The 27,950-nt window shown below is 41.2% G+C and overlaps 1 protein-coding gene across 4 annotated transcripts in view; it reads left to right on the top strand.

The window, feature by feature from the left end:
- Positions 1 to 2,052: 2,052 nt before the first annotated feature.
- Positions 2,053 to 27,950, top strand: part of SOBP (sine oculis binding protein homolog) — a 173,972-nt gene continuing 148,074 nt past the window's right edge. For 2 of the 4 annotated variants that reach the window (XM_065543645.2, XM_065543644.2), the window contains exons 1-3: positions 2,053 to 2,661; positions 15,299 to 15,437; positions 17,871 to 18,056. In XM_065543645.2, the coding sequence (XP_065399717.1) occupies positions 2,566 to 2,661; positions 15,299 to 15,437; positions 17,871 to 18,056 (421 nt within the window). In that variant the 5' untranslated portion in view covers positions 2,053 to 2,565. Of the gene's footprint in view, positions 2,662 to 15,298; positions 15,438 to 17,870; positions 18,057 to 27,950 lie in introns of those variants that run through there. The other 2 variants (XM_074037379.1, XM_074037380.1) reach the window with 2 other exon arrangements.

The following is a 27,950-nucleotide window of genomic DNA, read 5'->3' as shown; positions in this document are numbered from 1 at the left end:
GAAAGTTGCTGCGACAGCCTTAGGCTCCTCTCCGCGTTATTGGGTCGTCGTAGGTGCGCTGTGGGCTGCTGCGGGGTTTGAGACCCGGCCAGAGGACTCGCGGCTCACGACCTGAGTGTGTACCTGGATAAGTTCTCAGAGGCTACTGGGAACATTGCAAATACAGGACGCCTATACTGCAAAGCTCTCCCTAAAACCTCATCAGTCCTCCTCTCTTGACTCTTCGTCGTCCCAGGAATTTTAACTTTTCCTCGGCGCAAGTGTTTCTCGTGCGGACCCCTTGCAGGCGCAAAGCCTGGCTCGCTCTAGCCTCCTGGCTTGCCCAGGATCCAGGCAGCCACGCGGAGCATGGTGCAGCTTCCCCTCGCTTCCCCCCGCGACGGTGAAGAGAAGAAATCAGGAGGGAGGAGGTACTCAGCCCTCCTGGGTGCACTCCCAGATGTTTTTAAGTTGGCCTTTATGAAAAACAAAATGATGCTAAAATGCAAAATAGGCAACGTGGAGGTACTCAGCTCTCCTGCGTACACGCCCAAATATCTCTAATTTGACGTTTACGAAACAGTGCTAAAATGCAAATCAGGCTTTGTAATACCCAGAATGAGCCTTGTTTGACAGGCCAAACTGAGATTTAATGGAAAGCTTACTCATATCCCCACACGAAATTCATTCTTTTAGGAACTTAAAAAAAAATTGTGTAATTTTAAGTTCCACCACTGTCATAACGAACACTCCACAGTAACACGCAGTGGAACAATGGACACCCCCCATATCGCATTGTGTCAGGTAATTATGAAGTGTCGCGGCGCGGGAAAGAGAAGCTGGGAACGTCAATTTGTCCTCCGCAGCGTGTGGGAGCGCTCAGAACCGCGCGTCTCCCAGAAACATCATCCAACCGTCACCCCCAATGCCTCAACCCAGGGACAGGGACAGACTCAATCAGACCTCGTCCCCAGGCGTGGCAGGAGAGGGCCAAAGAGAGGACGTGTGAGCGCAGAGGAGCGAGCACCGCTCCATGGAGGGCAGGCGCTAGCTGGGAAGTCGGGAGGAGAAAGTGCAACCGGGCGGGGAGGGGAGGATCCCACCGGGGCGTGGCGAGGGCGCCCGGACTCCGGGTGAGCGGGACCCTACGCGGGACCGTGTTCTCCCAGAAGCTCCCACTCAGCCCAACCTTTTGGGCGAAACCCAGGGCAGCCAGATAAGGGTGCAGGCGGGGTCACGCGTAAAGCTGTTGCTTTGAAGCAGAGCATAAGTGAGAAAGAGATAAAGAGAGAAGGAACAAGGGGAAAAAGAAATCAAGGGGCTGAAGGCCGAGATGTCCTACTTCTAAGTGGTTCTTTGCGAGGCAAAAGCTTCATTGCCAGCGCAGTCCGAGGCAGCGCCGCGTGGAGGACCGGCCGGGTCGGGCACGGGGACCTCTCCAAGGGGTCTCCAGCCTCCGCGCACTCTGCGGTGGCCCCCGGAGGGGGAAACTCTATCCTGGCAGCTCAGTGGGGGGAAGCGCGTCGGGGCTGTGGGTTCCTTCCCCCGAGACCCCAGCGCTGCACCCTCGAGGCGGCAGGCTCAGTCAACCCTCCCCGGGGGACGGCGGCCCTCTAGCCAGGCGACCTCAGGTCTCGCGCCCTCCCACCGCTCAACCTCCTCGATTCACCCCCATTCATTCTTCCTCAGCGGATCCTAGGACGGGCTCAAAAACCAACTCCACACGCAACCCAGCCCACGTCGCGGAGCTGAGGAGCAGGGCTGGGTTCGGAGCGGGCGCCGGCGCCCCCGGCGCGTGGCTGGGAGTTAGCGGCCGCGGGGGGCGCCGCGAGCCGCCCGTGGCCGCCGCGGATGAACAGGAGGCCGCGAGCAGCCCCCGAAGCCGCGCAGCATCCGCGTATCCAGTGACGGTGGAAGCCACGCCCGCTCGAGAGCCTGGGGGCTGTCCTCGCCCCCCCACCTTTCCCCTCCCTCCGACCCCCTCCCGGCCGCGCTCCCTCCCCTCCTCCCGCGCCAGCCCCCGGCCCGCCCCCGGCTCGGCTCGCGGGAGGCGCTGGGCGCCGGGGCTGGCGCGCTCTCCCGGGCTCACACACAGCCGCGCACGCACGCCCGGGGCTGCTCTCCGCGCCGGCCCTCGCTCCCCGCGCCCATGCCGACGGACAGAGCGACGGAAGATGGCTGACGACTCCACGGGGCCCCGAGGATGCGGCCCGGCGGCGGCGGCGGCGGGAGCGGCAGCGGCAGCGAGGGCGGCAGGGGCAGCGGCAGCAGCGGCGGCGTTGGCGGCGGCGGCGGCGGCGGCGGCAGCAGGAGCCGGAGCGGCGGCGGCTGCATCCCCGAGACTCTTCGAACTACCCTTCCCCGTGACAGCCACTGACGTCCTCCGCCGCTAGAAGAGACCCCGCTTCTCGGCGCCCGCCCGCCCTCCCCCTCGCGGCCCGGCCCGGCCCCGCCAGCACCGCTACCTCCGCCAGCCTCGCCACCATCAGCACCACCTCCACCGCCGCCGCCGCCGCCGCCACCACCACCACCACCGCCGGCGGCGGCAGCAGCCATTTCATCTCCACAGAAACCAGACACAAAAACATGGCAGAAATGGAGAAAGAAGGGAGACCTCCGGAAAATAAACGGAGCAGGAAGCCGGCTCACCCAGTGAAAAGGGAGATCAATGAGGAGATGAAGGTATTTTTGGATCTCGGGGGCCAGGGAGACTGACTTCTTACTTGCGCCCGCTCCCCGTGGGCCGTGGTATGGATCTGGGGGGTACCGGGGCGCGCTTGTCAGTTTCTGTAGGATGCCCAGAACGGCTCCGCGCCTCCAGGTGTAAAGCAGAGGCCAACTCGCGGGCTGCATCCCCGAAATTGTTGCCAACCTCAGATTTGATGAGGGGGGACCACATACTATTTAACCTTACGAACCCCAGGTTGGCACTGGCGCGTTTCAGAGCGAGGGCACCGGGGACCCGAGCGGCGGTGGGCAGGGGAAGAGGCTTTCCCAGTGGACGGTGCAGTTTCTCCCCCGCTTTTTGGGAATCATTCTCAGGTTCCCTCCAAAGTTAGGAGCCACCTGGCCGGGGCACCCCGGAGAGAGCTCTATTCCACCCCTCTCCCCTAGCTCACCCTCCTTCTCAATCCCGCTTCCCCCCAACCAACCAGCTGCGACGGCGTGAAGAGCCCGTCAGTGCCCGGCGAGCTGCGGCCCGAGAGGCGCGGGTCTGGGCACGGTCCTGACCGCTCGCCTCGCCCACCCCCGCCCGCTCCTCTCCACTGGCAGCCTCCGCCTCTCGCTCGCCTCTGCCTGCCTCACTTCCCAGCGAAGCAGACCCCGGCCAGCCCCGCTGGAGGACAGCTGTCTGAGGGCGGCCTTTGCAGGGCGCCTGCCCATTGTTCGCAAAGGCCGGCCCGGAGTCCTCTCGGCGAGGCCGGGCTCCCCGCCAGGCCAGCGGTGCACCAGAGGTGGAGAGCGCAGTAGCCTGGCGCTCCAGCTGTTCGCGTTAGAGCGATTGCACAAGAGCACTGCTCGGCTCCGGACCCTCTCGTTGCCCCCCAGCCCCTTATTTTCCATGAAGTTGCGGCTTTTGCCTGGGTGAGGGTTTTATTCTGTATTGATTTCACGAGTCTCTATTGATTTAAAACAATTTATTTTTCTGCGAGCCATCAAAAAGTAGCAGGTTTGCATTTTGCGGTCTTCTTGGTGTTCCCCATCTTCTGCATGAAATCCTTAATACTACCAGGTGGCTAAATACTACTACTTGGCCAGTTTTGGTTCAGTTTGTATTTAAAAGACAAACTGGATGAAAATGGTATGCAAGTAAGTCAAATTTATTGAGCTTTGACGCTTTCTTCATTAGAACAAACATTTTCTATCATAGCTCACGCTTAGCAGGGGACGCATAGATATACATCATATATGTATGTGTACCTAGGTGCATATGCTTAGCTTTACTTTCCTCTCGGAAATGTCAGAAGCAACCTAAATATCAGAATTAGGGGTTTTATTACTGGATAAGGAACTTAGTACCTGGAAGCTAGAGGTGCAGCATGAGTCCAACGGAGAGTTAAGGGAGATTTGCCTTGAAAATCAATACCATTTCTTATGATGGAAACCACCGTTGATTCCAATGATGGACAGTTATATATATTTTTAAGACCAGTAGAAGTTGTTGTTTTTTGATAGGAACAAAATTTAAACAGTCCATAATAACCATCCTTCTTCACTTACCCTTGCCTACTGTCCTGCATTTCCAGATTACTTTTGCATTTCATTTTAGGTTGGGGGTGGGGAAAGGGGAGAGAGGTGAAAGCCACTAGGAAATCGCAACCAGCTCTGGCCCTTTAAAACACTGCCTAATGTGATGTATATGGATGGCAGCTTTTAAGTTTCATAGGTTCTAGAATTACAAATTAGCTAATTTTAATCAAAACATGTGAAATGTTATCCCGGCTGGATATAAAGGCTGACTGTGCTCGATGCTTGGGGCTCGCGTTGTTGATTTTGGCTGCAGGCGTACTCCGTGGTTTGGGAGATAGTTGTCCTTCTACAGTATAACAGATGTTTGTCTGAACTGGTGAGGAAGAAACAAAAACAACATTGTGTGAAGGGGAAAAATTACACAATTTTTAGCCAATGCTGCAGGACTAAGTATGGAATTAACCTTGGTGCACAGAAATTTCCTCTTTTTAAAATGTTATTTTCCTTCCAAATCACCACCCACTATTTGAAGTTTTAATCCTCACCCTTTCAATCCAGAGTAGTATTAAATAAGAAGTTTTACACAGCAAATAATTCAATTGTCTGTAGGATCAGTATTTTCTCTCTGCTTTGGACCAAAGTAAAATACCCCTAACCAAAATTTTTAGTCATGTTCAAGTATACCATGCCCGAGATCTAGTGGAATTGTTTAGGTGCATTCTTCTAATATAACAGCACCAAAAGTCCTCACTTAAAAAGTGGTTTCTCAAAGTCAAAAGGTGGAAGGGTTATTTTGAACTCCTTAATATCTTTCTGTTTTTAATATTAATAATCACATCAACAAAACCCCTCCCCAAACATCATGATACTATTACTCCTCTAGCTCCCTGAACCTAAGTGTAGAGTAACATAACAAGTTGGTTGCCCTGTATATAGTTGTGTGCAACAAAATGTCACCGAGAACACAATGTGGCCTTGTGCAGCTTCATATCGGTGCCGCTGGAGCTGCCTGGCTGTGTTTGCCTTCATCTGAACGGCTTTCATCTGGACCAGTGTAAACTAAGCCCTGGTAAGTAATCACTGCCCGGCAGAAAGAAAGGAATGTATACAGCTAGCGTGGCCTAAGCTGTAAAAACGGAAACCTGAGCCCCCACCTCGGATCACATATCAAGGCTTGAAGGTAGGGGAAATGAAAGGGGGAAAGAGGAGAGAGCAAATGGAAAAGTCAGCCTGGGAAGTGGAGGATCAGGAGGAGGCCCTCCTTAGGGAGATTTGGCTCAGGGATTAGGGAATTTTATCGTGGTGTACAGTGACCTACTCAGGTTTCAACACTGGTTGGATTGAGTTGCTTCTCTGTGAGCTGAAAGAAAAAGGACTGGTGTGTATGTGATTTTTTTCCCCCCTTCGGGTAATAGAAAGGACATTGGTACAAGTGTCTATTTTAGGTACAGCAAATGCAGGGCACTGAGAATGAGCAACAAACTTGCCTCATCATAGAGACTTCCTTCAAGATTTCCTAATTGAGATAGTCACATATTTATTTTAAAATGGCTGGAGAAGACGAACTGGCTGAGGTTTAGCTGACACCAGTAATGGCATCGAAGAATGTCTTCATGTGGCTGAGAGCTAATGCTGGTTGCTGTTTCACTAGATCAGATATTGAGTTACATTTTCGTTATCACTGGTTTAATGTACATGGCAGTTGTAACAAATTTAAATTTGATACAATATAATTTTGTGTATGAAAAGTACATGACTTGGCATTGCTTGCTTGTAGTGTACTCCCTGAAAATATCTTCAAGTAGAAATGTTTGTCTCATTATGACCTTTACAATGTTTCTTTATCTTTCCTTTTCTTCTTCCCTTATCCTGGTTTTTCCTGATTAAAAAGATTGGTTGTACTAATGTACTTACAATTAGTATGCCTTATTTAATTAGTGGCTAGTAGAGAGAATTTTAAAAAATCAGACAGCAATGCAGTGTATATGTTTCTAAAGTGAATATCGTGATTGTATCTAATATAATATGTCTCAGGTATACTGTTAGCTCACATGTATCATAATAAATGAATGTCAGGAGGGAATTCTGACATATGGGAAGGTTAATTAGTTTCAGGAGTTCATCCAGAGCATAGTAGATATAATATAGAAACTAACTTCTACTAGTGGATATGTAAGCGTAAATATATGTATAAGGTAAATATTGTTGCACTTAAGGATATGTGTTTTGGCACATAGATCTTTTGTGATCAGTAGCTACCAAACAACAATACAACTCAAAATATCCAAACTGTGAGTAGAGATTATGAGTCCAATTTTTGTCTTTTAAAATTCTTTGACAAAACCAGCATGATTAGATCAAGGATTCTGTGCTGGAAACTCCTAAACAAACCATAATTAATGCACTTACAATGTTTAACTTCTTTATCAGTTGCTAAACTACAGGAGAATCTGTGTTAAATGTCAGAGATGCTTCTTTGTTGAAGAAGTTTTCTGTCTATAAATATTCTCAGTAAGTAATTTGTACCTAAAATTACGCTTCAGTCCTGATGCCTACAATTTGAGTCAGGCACATCTGTTAGAGTTTAGTAGTAAACTTACCACAAGATTTTCTAGTTTGTTTTCTGATGGTCTCGATTTGGCATTAAAAATAACCTGTGTCAATTGCATAGACAATAAAGCAAGTTGCAGAGCCGAGCTGGTGAGATAAATAGCTTGATTTTAAGAGAGAGAGAGAAATCAGAGCGTGGATTGGAAAAGTCAGCATGTTTAAGTTTGAAATTGGCTCATTATTAAAACAGGTATATTTTAAGTTTTGCTGTTGAAACTCTATCCTGGTGTCAGAAGCATAATTCTCAGGAACTTAGAAAGTGAACTTAGGACCCCAGATCCCACTGTGGCATTCACAAATTATGTTAGACTCTCCCTCTAAGCAGTGGCCTCAGGTGTGCCACGTGGCAGGGATGGGGACTAATGTTAGTGGGCATATAGCCCTGGCCTCTTGGGAGCAGGTATAAGATGTTCCTGAGCCTTCAGCCTTGCTCTCACTTGTTCTGCCAAAGACTTCAAGCTAAACCCGTAAAAGACTGTCCTGTGAGAGCTTGGAGGGTTATGTATTATGGTCTGTTCAAACCAGGGGTTTTCTGGGAAGAGTCTCTTTCTCCATCCATGAACTGGTGTGATGTACAGTAGAGCATCATTCTCTAAACTTACTTATACAACTCGCAGGTTCCAGAGACGAGGAAATGGAAAGGAACCACTCCACTTCCTCTTGAATCTGAAATAAACATTTGAACTAGAAGAAAATGAGTCTGACAGACTCATTCCCTTCTGCGTTTCCTGCCTCTGTGCTTGCCAAGCACTGCTCTGAGAAGCCAAGCCCTACTCTCCTTGTGTGAAAGACAGACTTACAGAAACCAAGAGGTAACAGAATTTTTAAAGGAAAGTAAAAAACAGGGCCTCAAAAAAGGGCAAATATTAGCGAGCACAGTGGCTCTCTAAAAGGGAGAGTTCTAGGAAAAGGTCTCTTGTTAGGGTAACCAAACTTTTTATATCTTATACAAAATTCTCTTTTATTTACTGAGTCTTCATACTTAACAAAATTATTAGAAGTAGTAGAAGGTATATCATCAAAATCCTTAAAGTCTAAAACTTCCTCTTGCGGAATGTGAATTTAGCCACACTTGTACTATCAAGCTGATAAGATTATTGAATATGTTCCTAAAGGAGAGGGGATATTACAAATTAGAAGAGGAAGGAAAAAAACACAGAAGACTTTGTTTTTGATAGTGCCCATTGAAGCATGTAAACAGACATGAAAGCATGTGGTAAGTGAGATTTGCTGAATGTATATTTTAGGATCTGTAGACCAATGGGTGTTAATATCTCTTATATAACCAAAGGCCTGTGGAACTCTGTGCTGCATTAAGGCTAGTGACTTTGGCACAGACAGGAAAACAATGTAACAAGTCTTGGTGATTTTTAAAGGCAGTTCTGCAGCTGTGAAAGGACACAGCTGCACACAGCTGTACACCTGCCATGCCTGCCACAGTGTTAGCCTGGGGGCTGGTATTCACAATTTCACAGCATTTGTTTGACCCTTTTAGGACATTTGATGTCCTGGCAGCAGATTAAAATGTGGGGACATGATTGTCTGCTCTGTGTCACGACGAGACAGTAAAACACTGTACATTTTATATGCAGAACCACATGATTTTGGTTTCATATGCCAATTATATAGCCATCCAATTTAGGATATATCAATAAGAGAGTAAGACTTTCTTTTCCAGCATGTTCCAGGCCAGAGCTGGGTATTAGTGTTAATGATGTGTCCTCTGCATTAAAATCATTGTGTTGTGGCAAAGAACAATTCTGCAGAATGAACCAAAATGGAGCATAGGAACCATCTTCAAAGAATTTCAAGCTTGAGAGCTGTAGTTCAGGTAAAAACAGCAGGGTTCAGTATGTAAAGTCTGCACTGAGAGTGGGAATCTGGCCACCCTTACTATTTCATGCACATTGATGACCCTCTAGTGGGTCATCTGTGGGGAGCGGCTCGTCCTAACTATACCATTGGATCCAGTGGGATCATAAATGAGGAAGTACTTTGTAATCTGCAAAGGGCTCTTCAAATATTTCTTTTGCACTATTTAAATTTTATGTCATGACCTTTTTCTTGGCAAAACCATAAAATAGAACTGATCCACTGGGTCTGTGTTAAGAAAGACAGCTCAGACTCAGCCCTGGGCCAGGCCTGAGAATAGAGCTAGAAACTGACTTCTAATCAGATTCAATTCCTGCTTCACTCTGGAACTTGAACAAGGCTTCTGCCTGTCTTCTGCAGATTCCCTTTCTTTATCTCTATTAATGAGTCCAATGATGCTTAATAGATATCTACCCCAGAAGTAAGTCAGAGCATATGGAGATGGAAAGGGAGATAAACTGTTTTCCAGAAATAACCATCATTCCACTATTCATAACCTTAACTAGCAGAGATAGTAGCATTTTTTGCCCCATGCTTTCGCAATTGTTTGGAATTGGGAGTTTCTTTTTCCTTTGAAAGCGTTTCTCATGTGCTCCACTTTCTTGGATAATGGGTGTCAGAATGTTTTGAAGTTAAGTAATGTAACCGACAAATCCTTTTTGTTGTCATTAGGACTGTGACTATAGCTGATGTAGTTGTCTGTGACTGAGACTATGTGTTAATTTTTAATTAAAACTAGTTTTTTATTTTTATGAAAATAATACATGGACATGACAAAAATAGTAGAGTAGGCAATAGAAATAAGCAAAAAGAAAAACAAAGCCTGTAATTTTCCCACCCAGATACAATTACTGTCAACATTTTGATTTATGTCTTTTTATGTCCTTTCTCTATATATGATATATAGTTTTTATTAAAAAAACTCATACTGTACTAACCTTCCTTTTAAAACTTAATATACTGTTAATAGCTTTTCGTGGCAATAAAAATTTATCTACAGTATTTATTTTAGTGGCAAAATAGTATTCCATTATATGCCCAAACTATAATTTATTTAACTAGAATTCCTATTGTTTGGCATTTAGTTTGTTTCTAAGAAAACAACACTGAGATAAACATTCCTGAAACATGCATATTCCCATAGCTATTTTCCTAGGATAGTTTCAACAGTCCCTAGAAGTAAAATTGCTAAGTCAAAGGGTATGTACAATTTTAAGGCTTTTAATGCATAGAGTCAAATTACTCTTTCTTACAGTTGTAGCAATTTAAATTCCCAATAGCATGAGAGTGCTTACTAATACTACATATTATAATTTTTAAGCTTTTACATACTTATTTTTAAAATCAGGTTTTCCTGAATTTTATTTGATCATTTCTCTGTAACTATGCATTTAAATAAATATTTGTGACTGGATTAAGTGCTAAGCATTATGTTAGGTGAGGCATAAAATGAAATTAAGGGTTCCTGCCCTCAGGTAACTTACATTGTATTTGAAATAGATGACATGTTTTACTAGAACTGGGACTTGCAGTGAAAATGGGAATGATGTTTATGGAGAGGGGAAGGGCATGACTTGCCCCTCATTGGGTGAGTGACTGGGGCCTCTTTGAATACTTCCTGCTGTCTTGGGTAGAATACAAATTTGAAAGCACATTGACATTCAGTTTTGCAAGGCCTGGTATGAAAAAATCAGTATCTATGTTTTAAAATCTATTTGTTGTTTTCAAAATAAATAAAATCACCAGTTCTTTTTGAAGATTTTGAAGTACTTGTGTTTCAGAGGTATTTTGAGAATTTGTAATTACTGCTATTTTCAAAGTGTTTTGAAATCAGCTCTTTATTATTTACCTGGTAAAATGTTCAATAAAAAATCACGTAGTGTCATTCACAGCTTCTCAGAAAGGAAAAAAAATCACGTAGGTTGAACTTTGACATTTGTACAGTACTTCCAGTTGAATAAGGAAGGTGTTTGATGAATATCCTGGCAGTTAAGATCCAACAAAAATGATTTTGCTGGTCTAGGAAGAACTCAGGAGGAGTAAAGAAATAGTAAAATTTCCTTTCCACCTGTCTTTCTGTGACCTTTTTGTTTTTGTTTTTATTTTAATTATCAGAAGAGATCATGCTTTCAGACTAAATGTTAGGATTGTCTTTTTTCCTTATGAACCCCTGGAGGTGAGAGAGGAGAGTTGGAGAGGGAAGGAAAGAGGCAGAGAAATTAGGTATTAGAAGTACAAAGCAGTTAGAGTTAGATGTAGTATCAAAACATTGTAAAATGAGGAGATTCCATTTTAATTGTGAATCTTGAGCACTCCTGTTAAGGAAAGTAGAGGTCAATGATCACATCCAAAAGCAAGCAAAGTCTCAACGTAAGTAGATATGCCCTATTTAGAAATCTCTTTATATATGATATTGACATCCTCTTGCGTGACATCTTTGCAGCTCTTCGATTGGTCCGGGAGGTAGCTTCTTTGGAATTATGGACACATTGGGAAGTACAGAATTTATAGTAGAAAGAGATCTGGCTTAAGAATTAGAAAATACGTATTTTAGTTTTGACTTTACTAGATCTCTCATGCCTGTCTTTTACCTTTTTGATGCTCTAATTTTCTGTCGTAAAAAGAGGATGTCATATAGGTTCACCAAAAGTTTATTGTGGAAATCAAATACCTAACACGTAGGGTTATTGAAAAGATCAGGAGAATTAAAAGATATAGAAACACTGTAAAGTGCTATAAGACTATTAGACATTATTATAATTACAGTGACCTATTTTCCAAATCCAAATTGGACCACATGGTTTGAGAGATTATTTTTGTGTCACTTCCAAGGTCAAGAAGCAGTCTGCAAAATGTAGTTCAAATGCCAAAATACTGAAATCTCTGGCACATTTTGATGATTTATGGGAGCAATGATAAAATATTTGAAATAGTGACTCAGTAAAATTCATGAGGTATGATCACTGTAATTATGAAATTTCTTTGCAAAAGGTATTTTTTTCTTTTATTTCTTGTATAAGTAGAAGTTCTTTGATTTTACAGAATCCTAAAACTGGGAGGGACTCTTAACAAAAGAGACTCTACTTCATTTCCTGCCCTAGGTCTCCAGGAGAAATGCTGGGTAAAGATTTTGGGGGAGGCAGATTTCATAACCTGCCTTAGTTCAGTGGCTTGTTTTATTACTGAACATCCTTATCTCAAAAATCTCTCTGCATTTTAACTACTATTACCTTTATTATTTTTCATATATATATGTATATATAAAAGAAACTTAGGAAGTGAATAACTTTTTAAATAGGAAATTCCTTTTTAAGGGATAATAATACAAAAAAATGCTGAAAAGTAACTGTTGTAATTCTCTGCTAGAAAGACTTGAAAATCTTTATAGGTCATAAACATTAAATTCATGTCTCAGAATATATTATGTTTCTTCAGGCACAGTAGCTCACACCTGTAATCCCAGCACTTTGGGAGGCTGAAGCAGGTGGATCACTTGAGGTCAGGAGTTTGAGACCAGCCTGGCCAACATGGTGAACCCTGTCTCTACAAAAATAGAAAAATTAGCTGGGCATGGTGGCTCGCGCCTGTACTCCCACCTACTTGGGAGGCTGAGGCACTTGAGCCCAGGAGGTGGAGGTTGCAGTGAACCAGGATTGTGCCACTGCACTCCAGTTTGGCCCACAGAGTGAGACCCTGTCTAAAAAAAAAAAAAAAAAAAAAGGAAAAGGAAAAAGAATATGTTTCTTGGAGGATAATGTTAAAAATATATTTTATTTACTTTGGTTTAGCACCATAATGAACTATGACATCTAGCATCAAACTTCACCTTGAAATTTAAAATTAAAAATTTTTGATTCCTTGGAGTCCTTTGACTTCTTCATACAATAGTGTATACAACAGAAGTAATAGTCATTTCTTGTAACCGTACTACAAGAAACTTTGGTGATCATTTTCTCTTTCATCTTGCCCCTTTCGTGAAAGCTTTGAGATTTATGGCTTGAAGTTATATAAACCTTTGTTTTCTGCTTTTGTAGCAGTGTATCAAAACATTAAGGTGTTTATTTTTATTTTCCATGACAAGAAAGGGAATGTTTTAGAGTTTATTTACCCTGACATTTATAGTAACTTGAAAATCATGGAATAGATCAAGTTCATATTGATTGTTCCATGAAGCCTCTGACTTTTCAGCACAAACCATAAACTAAACTGATGCAGTTTTGATGCTCAAATAATGTGAATTTGGTGTTAATATTCCAGCTGAGGTTTCAGTTTTTACCCAAATGTCTAAAACTTCTGGATCCCATCCCTGGAACTGGTTCTGAAAGGCTGAATGGCTTTGCAGCTAGACTAAAACAAATCTATATCCTTGGCTAGAGGGTTGCTCCATGAATTAAGCATTCACAGCCTTTGTGTGACTTCAGAGGCTAGACAGAAACAGGAGAAAGTGGCACCCATAGATGACCGGTCTATAAAACTGGATATAGTCACTAGGGTATATGCAAAAGATATTTCGTCTTGGCACAGTTTTCTTAGAGATTGGGGCAAATGGCACACCGACCAATCGGATGGCTTGCATTTGGCTTTTAATGCTGTTGGGAATTGGTTTTTTGATGAAAAGTATAAGCCTCATCCTTGGAGATTTCTGCTGCCAGACCATTGATAGAGGACCTCTATTTGTGTGCCTAGGGATTGTCATTCTCAAGCCAGGCTCTCATCTCAGTGAAAGAAATTAGGTGTTGGGGAGACTGACGCCTCATTAAAGAGATCTCTTTTGATTTAGTGGGGCAGCGTTCAACCCAGTCCTCCTCAGTGATATTCCTAAAGTTGCTGAACTTATTATTCATATTGATCATATTTTTGTGCATTCATGAAAAGTATGTCTATTTAATGTGGACATGACCAGCCATCAGAGAGAATAAATGCCTCACTAAAGCTTGATATGACTGACTGTTGGCCTTGCGAATGGTAACACTGAATCAATCTGGCTAGTTTTTCTTAATGGTTAATACACTGTACCATCACAGATTGACCCAGTTGGAGTTCAGAGCTTAAGTGGGTACTAAAGCAAAAAACCTAGCATTCTGTGGGTAGTTTGAAATGCCAGGTTTGTTTTTGTGGAGTCAGTAGTGTAATGTCTTTTATTTTTTATGCAACCCCTGCTGAAATTTAAAGTCGTGAAATTCAAGAAAACATGGAACTCACACGTTGAGACTGTGCACACTCTGGCTTAGCCTTGGTGCTTTGTTTCAGGTATATAAATTATACATCGCAGTGTAATTCAGAAATGACAGCTTCTCAGAAGGATAATAAAAGATTCTTTGAGACACAAAGAAGTTTAGAATATATAGTTTTTCTAGCTCAGCTTAGGAAGCTCATGGTTCCCTGCCAGATAGGAATGTTTAAGGCACACACAAGCATTAAGGTCATTAACACACAGAGTCTTACATCTTGTTTCCAGATATAGCAATTGATAAGGTACTAAGATATAGTCACTTTAATGTAAGATATTAAATCTGTCCAATTATACTTATTATTTTCAAAGTATGATATCCATAACAACAGCAACAGTGATATTATCTTACATTTATGAATTGATTTATAGTTTATAAAATGTTTTCTTACAGTATCCCAAATCTGGGCTGGCTAGTAACTTTAAAGTTATTTGGTACTTTTATGTTACTTGTCAGAAGACAATCTTAGTGACCTTTGATTTTATGGAGAAAGAACCTGTCACTAATGAAGTTTATAAAGCAACTTATGCATTGATTTTTTAAAAAAAAATTTTGAGATGGAGCCTTGCTCTGTTGCCCAGGCTAGAGTGCAGTGGTGTGATCTCAGCTCACTGCAACCTCTGCCTCCCAGGTTCAAGCGATTCTCCTGCCTCAGCCTCCCGAGTAGCTGGGATTAGAAGTGTGTGCCACCAGGGCATTTTTTTGGTAGACATGGGGTTTCACCATATTGCCCAGGCTGGTCTTGAACTCTTCATCTCAAGTGATCTGTCCACCTCAGCCTTCCAAAGTGCTGGGATTACAGGCGTGAGCCACTGTGCCTGGCCTGATTTTTGAAAAAAACTCTTGCAGAAGGAAAAAAATAAAGAAAGACCCTTGTAACCTATTGTAACCTAGCTTTCTGTATGGTACTGTTAACAATTGTGAAATTTTTCTTTGTTGAAATTTGGCTTTATCTGCGATAAGAGTTATGTTAAGAAAACAACACCTAAATCAGAAAGCAATTTTAATTTAAATTGATCTGAACCACAAAAGGTTGTTTTCATTTTCAAAATCTTTTCTTAGCTGTTTTTGTGATTCACCTTTCAATATTTTTGTATTGATGTTAGATATAGACTTTATAGACTAATAAGCTAAAATATGACTTCCTATTCACAGGCAAAACAAATGTAGTACCTTATTATCTTATTATCTTTAAATTACAAATATCTGAAGCCCTGTCATAATTGAACGCATCATCCTAAGATTTAAAAACATTATCGTTTTTGAACATTATTTGAAAAATGAACACCACACTAGGGGAAGTGAGGCAGGGCAGCAAATAAATGGGGTAGGACAAGCAGAATTCAATTTATGCATTCTTTTCAAGTAGTTATTGATTATAGAAATAAGTAGTACTACCTATGCTTCTCTTTCAGAACTTTGCAGAAAACACCATGAATGAACTCCTTGGCTGGTATGGCTATGATAAGGTTGAATTAAAAGATGGTGAAGATATTGAATTCAGGAGCTACCCTACAGATGGGGAGAGCCGGCAGCACATTTCTGTTCTCAAAGGTAATGACATTTAATGTCCTTTTGTTCATGCAAAGAAGGATTAACTATCTCAACCTGCCAGAATTGAGTTGCTTTGGGACTCATTTTGTTGATTATGCCAATGGTTGATTTAAACATACATCCCCAATAGTGCTTTCCCATAAGCAGAATTCTGCAGAAATATAAAAGACAACATAAAACAAAAATAGACACAACTTAATCTCCTCCCAGCTATGGGAGAACTAGATAGGGACTAGCGACCTAAGTGCCATGGTCCTGCATACAGATTTAAAGAAAGGGACAGTGTTTGCTAACTAGAGTTTCCTGATGCCGTTGATAGATATCAGTTGTTGGGGACTGGGGCTTCTGTTAAGTGAAACGTTAGGTTTAGATCTTCAGACTGCTAGAGAGATTCACTGTTAGTTTGGTAATCCTCCTTCCTTTTTATTTTTTCAGTGGGAAATCTAAATGGTAGTACTATTTTTGTTTTGCTTGACGTTTTCATTCTTTCCCTGCCCCCACATACTTGAATAGGGTAAAAAGAGGAGTAAGAGAGTGGTAGATGATTAGAGCCTATATTACTCTTTAAGAATTTTTTAATCAAAGCCCAGCTAAAGAGTGAAAATTACAGAGCCTTGGCAGAGCTGAATTAACACCGATTCTACCAGTGGGTAGCAGTGCCAGATATCTCATGGGGGAAGTCTGTATGAATACTGAATTTATGAACCTAAATTAGGAATGAGAGCTTGCTTGTCAAAGAAGAGAAGTATGTGAAGAAGCAACCCATTTAAGGAACTTTAATAAAATGTGGTTAAGTAAAACAAATTGTACATCATCACTGGCAATTTGATCAATATTTGCATTGCATTCAAAATCTGTTGGCATAAACTACCTGTTCAAACATTTTATTTTCAGTCTTCAAGATAGAGCTTTCCCTTCATATATGCCAAGCAAGGAAATGTAATTGAGCTGTCCTGCAGGCAAGTGGAATTGAGTGTACATGACAAATTTTATGTTAAGCTTACTATAAAATTGTACACATCATGCTACGGAGATAGTATCATCAATTTCACTGTAAATGAAAAATGCACGTCATGAGTTTGTATTCTATAAACTAATAGCTCATATAATACTTGGCCTAGGTAATAATCTTTGCTTCTGGGGAACATACAGCATGCCAGGATATGCTATAGAAGGAAAAAGTTATTTACCGTGGTTGAGGTTTTTGTTCATTTGTTTTTTTTAAGTGATTCACATGCAAGGATACGATGTACAAAGCTCATATCATTGTAAGTTTTACAAATTTTTATTTTTGTTATTTTTTAATGGGTATTATCCATACCTTGTGAAGCATCACTTTTCTTCCCTGCTTCTTTCTCATTGGTTCATGTGATTATATTATGATACAAGTTTATAATACAGTGGGACCTAGTTACAATGCTGGAGGGCATGTTTTAGGCTTTCCCCTGGTAGCCAGAGAGCTATGTTTGCTGTATATCATGTTGTACATGGAAAAAAAGGTTAATTGCCTCTTAATTTTCTTTTCTTTCTTTCTTTTTTTTTTTTTTTTGGAGACAGAATCTTGCTCTGTCACCTAAGCTGGAGTGCAGTGGCGCGATCTCAATTCTCTGCAACCTCCGCCTCCTGGGTTCAAGCGATTCTTGTGCCTCAACCTCCCAAGTAGCTTGCATTACAGGGGTGTGCCACTATGCCTGGCTGATTTTTGTATTTTTAGTAGAGACTGGGGTCTTACCATGTTGGCCAGGCTGGTTTCAAACTCCTGGCCTTGAGTGGTTTGCCTGCCTTGGCCTCCTGAAGTGCTGGGATTACAGGCCTGAGCCATAGTGCCTGGCCACCTCTCAGTTTTGTTTTGTTTTGTTTTTGTTTTTTGAGATGGAGTCTCACTCTGTCTGGAGTGCAGTAGCATGATCTCAGCTCACTGCAACCTCTGCCTCCCAGATTCAAGTGATTCTCTTACCTTAGCCTCCCGAGTAGCTGGGACTACAGGCACACATCACCATGCCTGGCTAATTTTTTGTATTTTTAGTAGAGACGGGGTTTCACCATGTTGGCCAGGCTGATTTTGAACTCCTGACCTCAGGCGATCCATCCTCCTTGGCCTCCCAAAGTACTGGGATTACAGGCGTGAGCCACCTCGCCCAGCCACCACTTCTCAATTTTCTATGGAATTTTACAGTGCTAAAATTTATCACCATGATTCAACTGGAATATTAGCTATCATAGTGGAACAAATTATAAAGGAACCCGTTGGAAATTTATGGTAACCAGACTAAAAAGTTCCTGGATGAACTGGAGTTCTAGTACATTGTTTAAAGATTTGCAAGAAAAAATTTCTTTGGTTCATGGCCATTTTACTTGAGAAAATTAGGAAAAATTTAAGTCTACTGCATTATGTTCTTTGGTCATGTTGAATATGATTTTTTTCTTTTGCAGAAAATTCTTTGCCAAAACCAAAATTACCCGAGGACAGTGTTATTTCACCATACAATATAAGCACAGGCTATTCAGGGCTTGCCACTGGAAATGGACTCAGTGACTCACCTGCAGGGTCAAAGGATCATGGCAATGTGCCCATTATTGTACCTTTAATTCCACCACCTTTCATAAAGCCACCAGCAGGTAAGTCACTACTGGTGTTTTCAGTGATAACAATTCATAGAAAGTTGTTTTAACTATCTTATGAATAATTATTAAATGCTCAAGTTAACTTTGGTAGAGGCTGTCTTAGGGACCTTATAGGTAAGAAATGTTGATACAGGCATTACTTAGAGTATTATTGTCATATTAGGAAAATTTCCTTACCTACTACTACTTAGGCTATAAACTTTCAACTGACAATAAACCTTTTCTACCACTGACTACAAAACAATGTTATTTTCCTTCTCTGAAGTCATCTGTTTAAAATGAGAAAAAAACATAAAATGGTTTTTAAAAATAAGATATAGACAATGACTGTTTAGTAAGAAAAAAGTAACCATGGTTGGCCTGTAATCCCTGCACTTTGTGAGGCCAAGGTGGGCGGATCACCTGAGGTCAGGAGTTTGAGACCAGCCTGGCCAACATGATGAAACCCTGTCTCTACTAAAAATACAAAAAATTAGTATTTTGGGATTAGCTAGTAATCCCAGCTACTCCGGAGGCCGAGGCGGAAGGATCGCTTGAACCTGGGAGGCAGAGGTTGCCGTGGGTCGAGATCGCGCCACTGCACTCCAACCTGGGCAACAAGAGCACAACTCCGTCTCAACAAAAAGAAAAAGTAACCACGGTTGAACTGGGTGGTGCATAAGGAGGGCCGCCTCTCCTCTGGGGTCTCCTGAGGGGAGGGATAGTTTTATAAAAGGGCATGTGGCAGGCTTGTTCTTCTACATGCCTTCCTCGAAATCTACTAGAGAAACCACCTAGATTAAGCTTGTCCAACCTGTGGCCCAACACAAATTTGTAAACTTTCTTAAAACATTACAAGTTTTTTTTTGAGATTTAATTTTTTTTTTTTTTTTTCCGAGACGGAGTTTCACTCTTCTCGCCCAGACTGGAGTGCAGTGGCGCTATCTTGGCTCACTGCAACCTCTGCCTCCAGAATTCAAGTGATTCTCCTTCCTCAGCCTCTCAAGTAGCTGGGATTACAGCCACTCACCACTGTGCCTGGCTAATTTTTATATTTTTAGTAGATACGGGGTTTCACCATGTTGGCCAGGCTGGTCTTGAACTCCTGACCTCAGGTGATCCACCTGCCTCGGCCTCCCAAAGTGCTGGGATTACAGGTGTGAGCCACCATGCCGGGCCCTAAAACAATTTTTTAATCTCTTCAGCTATCGTTATTGTTAATGTATTTTATGTGTGGCCCAAGACAAGATAATTATTCTTCTAATGTGGCCCAGGGAAGCTCAAATGTTGGACACCCCTGAAGATTATGTATCTTCTCCACACAGAGTTCTAATTCCTGGAAACCTCTCTGATAGTTTTTTCTTTTCTTTTGTTTTTTTAATGGAAATCTTTCACTTGTATGAGAATGTAATTCATTCTTTTATATTTCCTGAAAATTAGATGGCAGTGTATTAGATCTAGATGGCAGTGGGCTGAGTGTTATGTGATATTGCAAGCTGGGCTATAGGTATGTTTCACACAGAGAAGTTAAATAATATTGTATCTGGCTCGCTATAAAATGTTGGAATCATCCTAGAGTGTTTAGTTGTAATGCTGGTTATTTTTCTGTGTGTTGAATTGAACAATGATAAAACTGAGTTTCAACAGCAGTACTTACTATAACATACTAAAGCTAATGTTTGTGTTTTTATTAGGGAAGATAGGTATTTGGTTATGTGTCCATAAACAGTGAAGAAATTTGTAGATACAAGTTCCTCGGCTTATGTTATAGATATACTTGCACTGTATTCTAAGTGTTACTCTCATTTTCCTTCATGGTTCCTGCTACATTCTTTTGCTTGGTCTGCTACATTTTAGCAGTAAAAATGTCCCTTCAGCCTGGCATGGTGGCTCACGCCTGTAATCCCAGCACTTTGGGAGGCCAAGGCGAGTGGATCACCTGAGGTCAGGAGTTCAAGACTAGCCTGGCCAACGTGGAGAAACCCTGTCTCTACTAAAACTGTGAAAATTAACCGGGTGTGTTGGCGGGCACTTGTAATCCCAGCTACTCGGGAGGCTGATGTAGGAGAATTGCTTGAGCCCAGGAGGTGGAGGCTGCAGTGAGCTGAGATCATGCCACTGCACTCCAGCCTGGGTGACAGAGTGAGACTCCATCTCAAAAAAAAAAAAAATGTCCTTTCATATTGAGGCCTTAGATATGTCATTAAAATCCATTTACCTGTCAAAATCACTTGTAATTGTATTTGTCTACTAATTGCTAATGTAATTGGTGTATCACATAAAGTTTGCCTTACTAATGTCCCTATTCTTCTTTGGTTGATTGTTTTGTGATATAGAGGGGTCCATATTTATTTCCCAAGGACCAAAGACATATTTTACATAGGCCAAGTGGGAAAAAAAGGGTAACTGATTTTGTAAATGTACAGTTTATGTTTGAATATATGCCCAGTGGCTTAGGGGAGGGGAGATGATGATGAGGGTATCAATAAGGTAGTATGAGTAAGTGACAATTACATGGGGTTCAGATTTAGACAGATTGGGTTCAAATCTAGGCCTTGTCACATACCACCTCTTTGAACGCGGACAAGTTATATAAGCTCTCTTCCCTTCAGTTTTCTCATCTGTAGAATGGGGATCCCAGCCCTACCTCATGTGGTTGTTGTCGAGATGAGATAAGAAAATGTATGTAAGGCTGGGCGTGGTGGCTCATGCCTGTAATCCCAGCACTTTGGGAGGCCAAGGTGGGTGGATCACCTGAGATCAGGAGTTCGAGACCAGCCTGACCAACATGGAGAAACCCCGTTTCTACTAAAAATACAAAATTAGCCTGGTGTGATGGCACATGCCTGTAATCCCAGCTACTAGGGAGGCTGAGGTAGGAGAATCGCTTGAACCTGGGAGGCGGAGGCTGCGGTGAGCCAAGATCGCACCATTGCATTCCAGCCTGGGCAAGAAGAGTGAAACTCCATCTCAAAAAGAAAATGTATGTAAAGCCCTTAGCATAGTGCCTGCCACACAAAACCAGACCTTTTTTCTTTTTTTCTGCCCTAGAGTTATCATGCAAATAAATTGTGCATAAGAAGGTGTACATCCAAATGCAAATTGATCTCTAAGATTTATTTGAGCAAAGCAAACAGCTTTAGAAATCAGCATAGCTGAGGCTAACATAAGTTTGGCATGCCAAAAAACCTGCCCTGGAGTTTCCTGGTGAGCCAGCCACGTGGAATTCAAGCACACAGCTCCTATTTAACTCTAATTCCACATCAGATCAGGAAATAAATATGTGAAGGGACAGAGGCCAAAAATTGAGCCTTGAAAGTCTTAGATGTAGGAACTCTGAGGAATTAGAAGCCAGAGTAACTGAACACCAGTGGTTTTATTGGTTTTGTGCTGTCTTCCATGGAATTCCAAGGCGCTCATCTGTTGAAAATAAAATGTAGGGAAGGACATGTTTAATTTTCTGTCTCTGCTCTCAACTTTGATTCTGTCCTACTCAAGGGTTCTATATGACAAGACAAAGATACAAAAAGATTCTCTACTTTTAAGGAGCTTATTCTCTTAGTTACCAAGCAGGAACTTATAGGAAAGTTGAATTTTGATTTAGTCATACTATCTAGGGCAGGGGTCTGCAAACCTTTTCTGTAAAGGGTCAGATAGTATTTTAGACTTTTTAGACCATACTGTCTCTATCACAACTACAGAGCTCTTCTGTTGTAGCAGAAAGGCAGCCATAGATAATATAGAAAGAAATGGGTGTGGCTGTGTTCCAATAAAGCTTTATTTACAAAGAAGACAGTGGGCCGGGTTTGGCCCAGGGCATAATTTGCTGCTTGTGCTAGGGTAAGATTAGCCAAAGTCTCCTGATAGCAGGAAGGTGACTAGAGTTTCAAAGAGTCAGACTGTGGACTTTGCTGAGGTGCACTATGTAATATTTCAAGAAAGGAAGTACAAGGGCAGGAAAATGGTGAGTTTTCAGGGTGTTTGGTGAGCTCTGTCACAATATTTGTTGAATAAATGAATGAATGACTGATACTCAAATCTTATTGCACATATATAAGCATTTCACTGAGAAAATACTAATGTTTTGTCTGGATTAGTCCCAACCTGTTTGACCTTGACCACAGCTTCCTTGATAGTGAAATGAGGATTCCATCACTCTTAATTATCCGTGGCTAAAGTCAACAAATTATCCAGAACTTCCATCTAGTGAATCATTTTAACTCTTCCATTGCTGAAACTTTTACCAGAGTTGTGATTCAAGGTAATTGAGTTGAGATATGCTGTCAGTTTTCTAGCTTTATGTAGGTTAATGTGGCATTCCTGTGGGGAAACAAATAAAGGGTACAGTGGCTAGGAGCAAAAGGCCCCTTGATAATCAGCCCTTGAATAATTTAGCGTTGACTGTATCATGCAAGTTCACCTCTCCATATAGGGAAGATGAGGATCACATGTATGCTTTGGATTCCTGTGTTAGTGTTCAAATTACTGTAAACTGGCTATGTGAAAATGCTAATAATGCCTTTTATTTTATTAAATTTTTTAGACTTTATGAAATTTATTCACATTGATTATTTTATTTAATTTGGGCTTCATATAACTCTGGGAAATAGCATGTTAGATATTGAATTTAAAGAGCTGAATTCAAATAGGGTTAAATGGCTTTTTCAAGGTCACATGGCTTCTAAGTACTTGAGCCAAGACTGGTACTGAAGTCTTCTGACTCCTAATCCAAAATTCTTTTTAATGTAAATTGCCTTTTAGCATATTCTTACAAAATTTCCCTAGATTGTATCAGAATAATAATGCCTATTAATATATTACTTCCAGATACCCCAATGACAGGACATACACTCTCTTCCTGCTAAAAGTTACTTTTTCAAGTCCACATTTTTGGGGATACTCGATGAGTTCTTCCCTAACCCTGAGAATCTGTGGTTCTATAAACGTGGATGGCCCATAGGGGTAAAATTTTACAGTTCTTGCCATCATGAGGCAAGATGCTTCTCTTTGGGGTTACCAGAGGGCTCCATCCAGTCAGGCACTGTTTCCCAAGCATGTGTTTCATGTGCTGGGGCAGGCTTACCACTGGATCCCATCCATGTCTTGGCAGCCAGTGGGCCCAGTGGAATACTCATTATTGGGAACACGGTGATACTGCATTCACTTGGATTTCCACTCTCCTTTCTCACAGCTGCATACAGAATTGTGGGTGTAGCTTACTTCTGGGCCTGGAGAATTGCTCTTCTGGCCCTACCTTCCCTTTTCTCTGGAGAAGGGGAGCTCCCGTGTCTTGGTGGTTACCACAGCATTGACCCTGCTCTGGCCGCACATGTGTGCATTCATCTTCCAACTCTGTGCTGCCTTTCCCCCAACAGAGACAGCCTCTGGCCCTTGGTATAGTTTGTGACATCACAGGCATTACTATGGTAACAGATGTGTTATAAACACAGGATAATAGCTTTGCTTTTGCTTTCCCCATCCCCCGCCCCCATGCAGTGAAGGGAATCACCATGATCCTTAAATAATAATCACAGACTTTTTTGCAGACTCTAGGAAATGAACAGAATAAGGCTTTGCCATATAGGCAAGCCATGAAGAAAACTGTTATAAGAATATTAGAAAATAATAAAAGTATTGACCAACACTTTCTTTTTGTGCAAACACGTCTTTATTCTTTCAGTTTGAACAAATGTAAAAACCTCCTTTGCTAATTTAAAAAATCACATCATGAACATAATCTGAAGTGGCAAAAAATATATCAGAGAGAATTTTGAAAGATAGGTTAATTAAACTGTAACTTGGCTGTAATTCATCTCATGTTAGAGACTTTAGCATGGGTTCAACCCTTTGAGACTTCATTCGAAGATGATCATGCCTGTAAAGGGCTTAGGCATGGATTGTAAGAACTGTGCTGTAGTGAGTCTTCATTAAGATATTTGGCCTTCTCTGATTTTAATTGAGCATTAAATTTGGTCCCCTCCAAGTTTGATGATTGAGGTAAAGCACTAAAAAGGGATTTTGGATACACATCTTTGTCAAAGGCCTTATAATGGTCTTCACTGCTTTACAAGTGTAATAGCGCTTGGCTGCATTGACTGGCCATCAGTTTTCTGCAGTGGTAGGGCAGGTTTGGGTCTCCCCACCTTGTCAACTTCTGGTCAAAGTAGCCAGGGTAGACCCTGGCCCAGTTGAGACTCAAACCAGGACTTTTTCCCCTCTAGTTTCGGGTTTGCTCCATGACAACATTTTGCTCCCAAGAATTTTTTTTTAAATTAATAAAACTATCAGTGTGATTGTTTTTGTTCATGAGGAAAAATGAAATGAAGCAACTTTTTCTAGTGAGAGCTTTCCTCCTGCAGAAAACACTGTATACCTAGAAAACCACATTTTAGATCTGAATCTTTTGACAGGTTTTCCCAGAGGCTTACAACTTGCCTATTCCAAGTCCAGAATCCCTGTAAATCTCTGAATACTTTAAAATGAAATGAAATGTGAAAAAAAGAGGGAATATACTTCTCTTTATGCATTTATGTGGCAGTCTTCAATGAAGTGTCTTTTACCTCAAATGAAAAGTGCCCTTATTCTTATTTCTTACCATGTTCGCACATTTGAAGTAAAAGGAAGAGCATGTCCACATGGCCCACACAGGTTTGTGTGGAGCAAGATAAGATCAATCCCCTAAAACCAGCTTGATTTCCTGTGTGCAGAAATGTCTTGTCTTTCTTTGAAAACAATGACCATTTCCTGTCCTCCAGGATGGTTTGCTTTTCAGTTAGTTTCCAAATTTGAGTTCCATTATAGTCAGGGAAATATGATATATTTTTTCAGGCAAATCTTGAAATTCCTAAGGGGTTATAAGAACTGGGCTCTAAGGAACCATTAGCTTAACGGAGAATATGGAAACAGTCACGTGATCTGCTAACCTCTGTATATAGCTGAGTAACCCACAGTTAATAAGCATGTTACTTTTTGGCTTTTATAATTCCGACATGGAGTTGTACTTGCAGGGAAATGGGAATGAGAATGTGGTTTGCATTATGGTTATTATTTATTTTATCTGTTATTCAATATTCTTGGGGCTTGCATATGATGATGTGTTCCAAATAGCCATTGAGAAAACAGGATTTAATCAAAATTGCTTTGGACTTTATTTGTCCAACTTTAAAAATATGATTATTAAATAAAATTACCTAGAGTTAATGGGATTGGGATGACTTACTATTTATGAACCAGTTGCAATTCTCAAAAAAAAAAAGAAAGAAAGAAAAAGAGTTCACTGAACCCTCAGTTTTCCCAATCACTTAGGATAAGGACAGGAGGAATTAATGATGAATGGCAGAAATAAGAGTACTTAATAATGTAATGATATAATCTCATCATAGCTAATAGTTTCTGAGCATGTATTATGCGTTGTGCTAATAGATTTATGTCATTTAATTTTCACAACTCTATGTGGATGCTATTATTAACCTTGTTTTACAGATGAGAAAACTGAGGCCCAGAAAAGTTGAGCAACTTGCCTGAGGTTACACAGATACTGAGTGGCAGAGCTGATATTTGAACCTATACATTATGTCTCCTTAGCCTATATCCTTAACCACTGGATTATCCAAAACACTATGCCAGTATTTCAGTCAGTTAAGTATATACTGAATGTTCTTTACATTGTGCTAGAAATACAGATATATGTCATCATCCGTGACTACCAAGAACTTAATAGTACTGTTGGCATATGATCAAAACATCATTCTAGTTTGACTTTGGAATGTATGATATAATTTTAGTTGCATATGGAGGGTGGATGGTAGGACTACAAGGGTAATTAAAGTGGAGTAGCAAAAAGTCTATAGGCAGATAATCAATAACTGTTATATTTATACAGTTGAGGGGAAATGGTGCCTGAAACTTAATATAGGCTAGAAGATAGTAATTTAAAATTCAAAGTGATAAAAAAAGATCCAAAATGAAACCTGAAAATGTTAGCCACTATGATGTGGGTCCTGCTTTATTGTTCTCTTTATAGTTAAGGGTTCTTGAAAGTGTGTAAGGCATATTTTAGTGTGTTCTGTCATTTTTAATGCCAGATGAAATGTATAATTTGAGTGGTAGCATGATGTGGTGAAGACTGCCAGAGCAAGAACCAGGAGACCTGGGTTGCTAATGCCAGCTCTGCCATTTATTGGCCATGTAATCTTGAATAAGGTAGTTTCTCTAAGCATTAGTTTCCTTGTCTGCAAAATGATGTGGTTAGCTTAGGTGATCTGTTACTTCCCTATATTTATAAAATCCTTATTTTGTGACTTGTATGGTTAGTTGCTCTCCTGATTTTATGATTTGAGGGGGTATGTTTTAATATGCTTTGATATGTACTTGTTAATTGAACAGATATAAAGCAAACTGCGTATATGTATAGTTATAGCAGCCAGAAGTCTGATGAAAGATTTATGCTGCTTGGGACAACTTTTAATGATTGTTACTTTTTACTTTGAACAAATAGTGAATGAAATAATAAGATTTAACATTTTTTAAGACACCAAGTGCTAGAAAATATGAAATGTGAGTAAATAAAAAGGTTCATATGCTATTAGAACTAATCATTTTGATGTTATGCATAGTGATTACTAGAATAATTCCCAGAGTTTCTTTGACAGAGACATCACATTAGTTTAACTTACCAAAACAGACAGAAGAAATAGAAAACTTGAGTAGTCCTATATCTATTGAAGAAATAAAATAATTGAATCTTTTCTACAAAGAATATTCCAGACCTAGATGGCTTCAATGGTAAATTCTATGAAACATTTAAGAAAAACAACAACAACAACAACAAAACCAAAACAACAACAACAAAAAAGAAGTTGGAGAAACTTTTTCAGAGAATAGGAGAAGAAATAAATACTTAGGCCGGGCGCGGTGGCTCAAGCCTGTAATCCCAGCACTTTGGGAGGCCGAGACGGGTGGATCACGAGGTCAGGAGATCGAGACCATCCTGGCTAACACGGTGAAACCCCGTCTCTACTAAAAAAAAAAAAAAAAAAAAAAAATACAAAAAAAAACTAGCCGGGCGAGGTGGCGGGCACCTGTAGTCCCAGCTACTCGGGAGGCTGAGGCAGGAGAATGGCGTGAACCCAGGAGGCGGAGCTTGCAGTGAGCTGAGAGCCGGCCACTGCACTCCAGCCTGGGCGACAGAGCGAGACACCGTCTCAAAAAAAAAAAAAAAAAAAGAAATAAATACTTAGACTTATTTTATGATCTCAGCATAACATTGATCACATTACATGCCAAGGTCATTGTAAGTAGGGGAAACAATAATTTAATGTAATTTTATTACATTAAAATTGAAAACTTCTGGCTGGGTGTGGTGGCTCACACCTGTAATCCTAGCACTTTGGGAGGCCAAGGTGGGGGGATCACCTGAACTCAGGAGTTTGAGACTGGCCTGGGCAACATGGCAAAATCCTGTCTCTACTAAAAATACAAAAATAAGCTGGGCATGGTGGCACATGCCTGTAGTCCCAGCTACTTGGGAGGCTGAGGCATGAGAATTGCTTGAACCTGGGAGGTAGAGGTTATAGTAAGCCAAGATTACAACACTGCACTCCAGCCTGTGTGACAGCGAGACTCTGTCTCAAAAAAAAAAAAAAAAAAGGAAAACTTCTGTTCATCCTGAACATTGATGCAAAAATACTGAGCAAAATTATAGCAAACCAAAGCCAATAATATATACAAAATGTTAATACATATGACTATTTAGATTTTTTTTTCTAGGAATGCAAGGTTGGTTTAAATTTTAAAAATCAGTCAATATAATTAACAAAGTAAAACCTCTGTTAAGGTAAAACCGTTAACAGAATAAAGTAATAGCTGCAGCAGCAATTTTGATAAAATTTAGCACTATAAATGATTTAA

The sequence above is a fragment of the Macaca fascicularis genome, chromosome 4 (genome assembly GCF_037993035.2).
Source record: "Macaca fascicularis isolate 582-1 chromosome 4, T2T-MFA8v1.1".
Taxonomy (NCBI): Eukaryota; Metazoa; Chordata; class Mammalia; order Primates; family Cercopithecidae; genus Macaca; species Macaca fascicularis.
The sequence above is the reverse complement of the archived record's forward strand: the minus strand, read 5'-3'. Positions and strand labels throughout refer to the sequence as shown.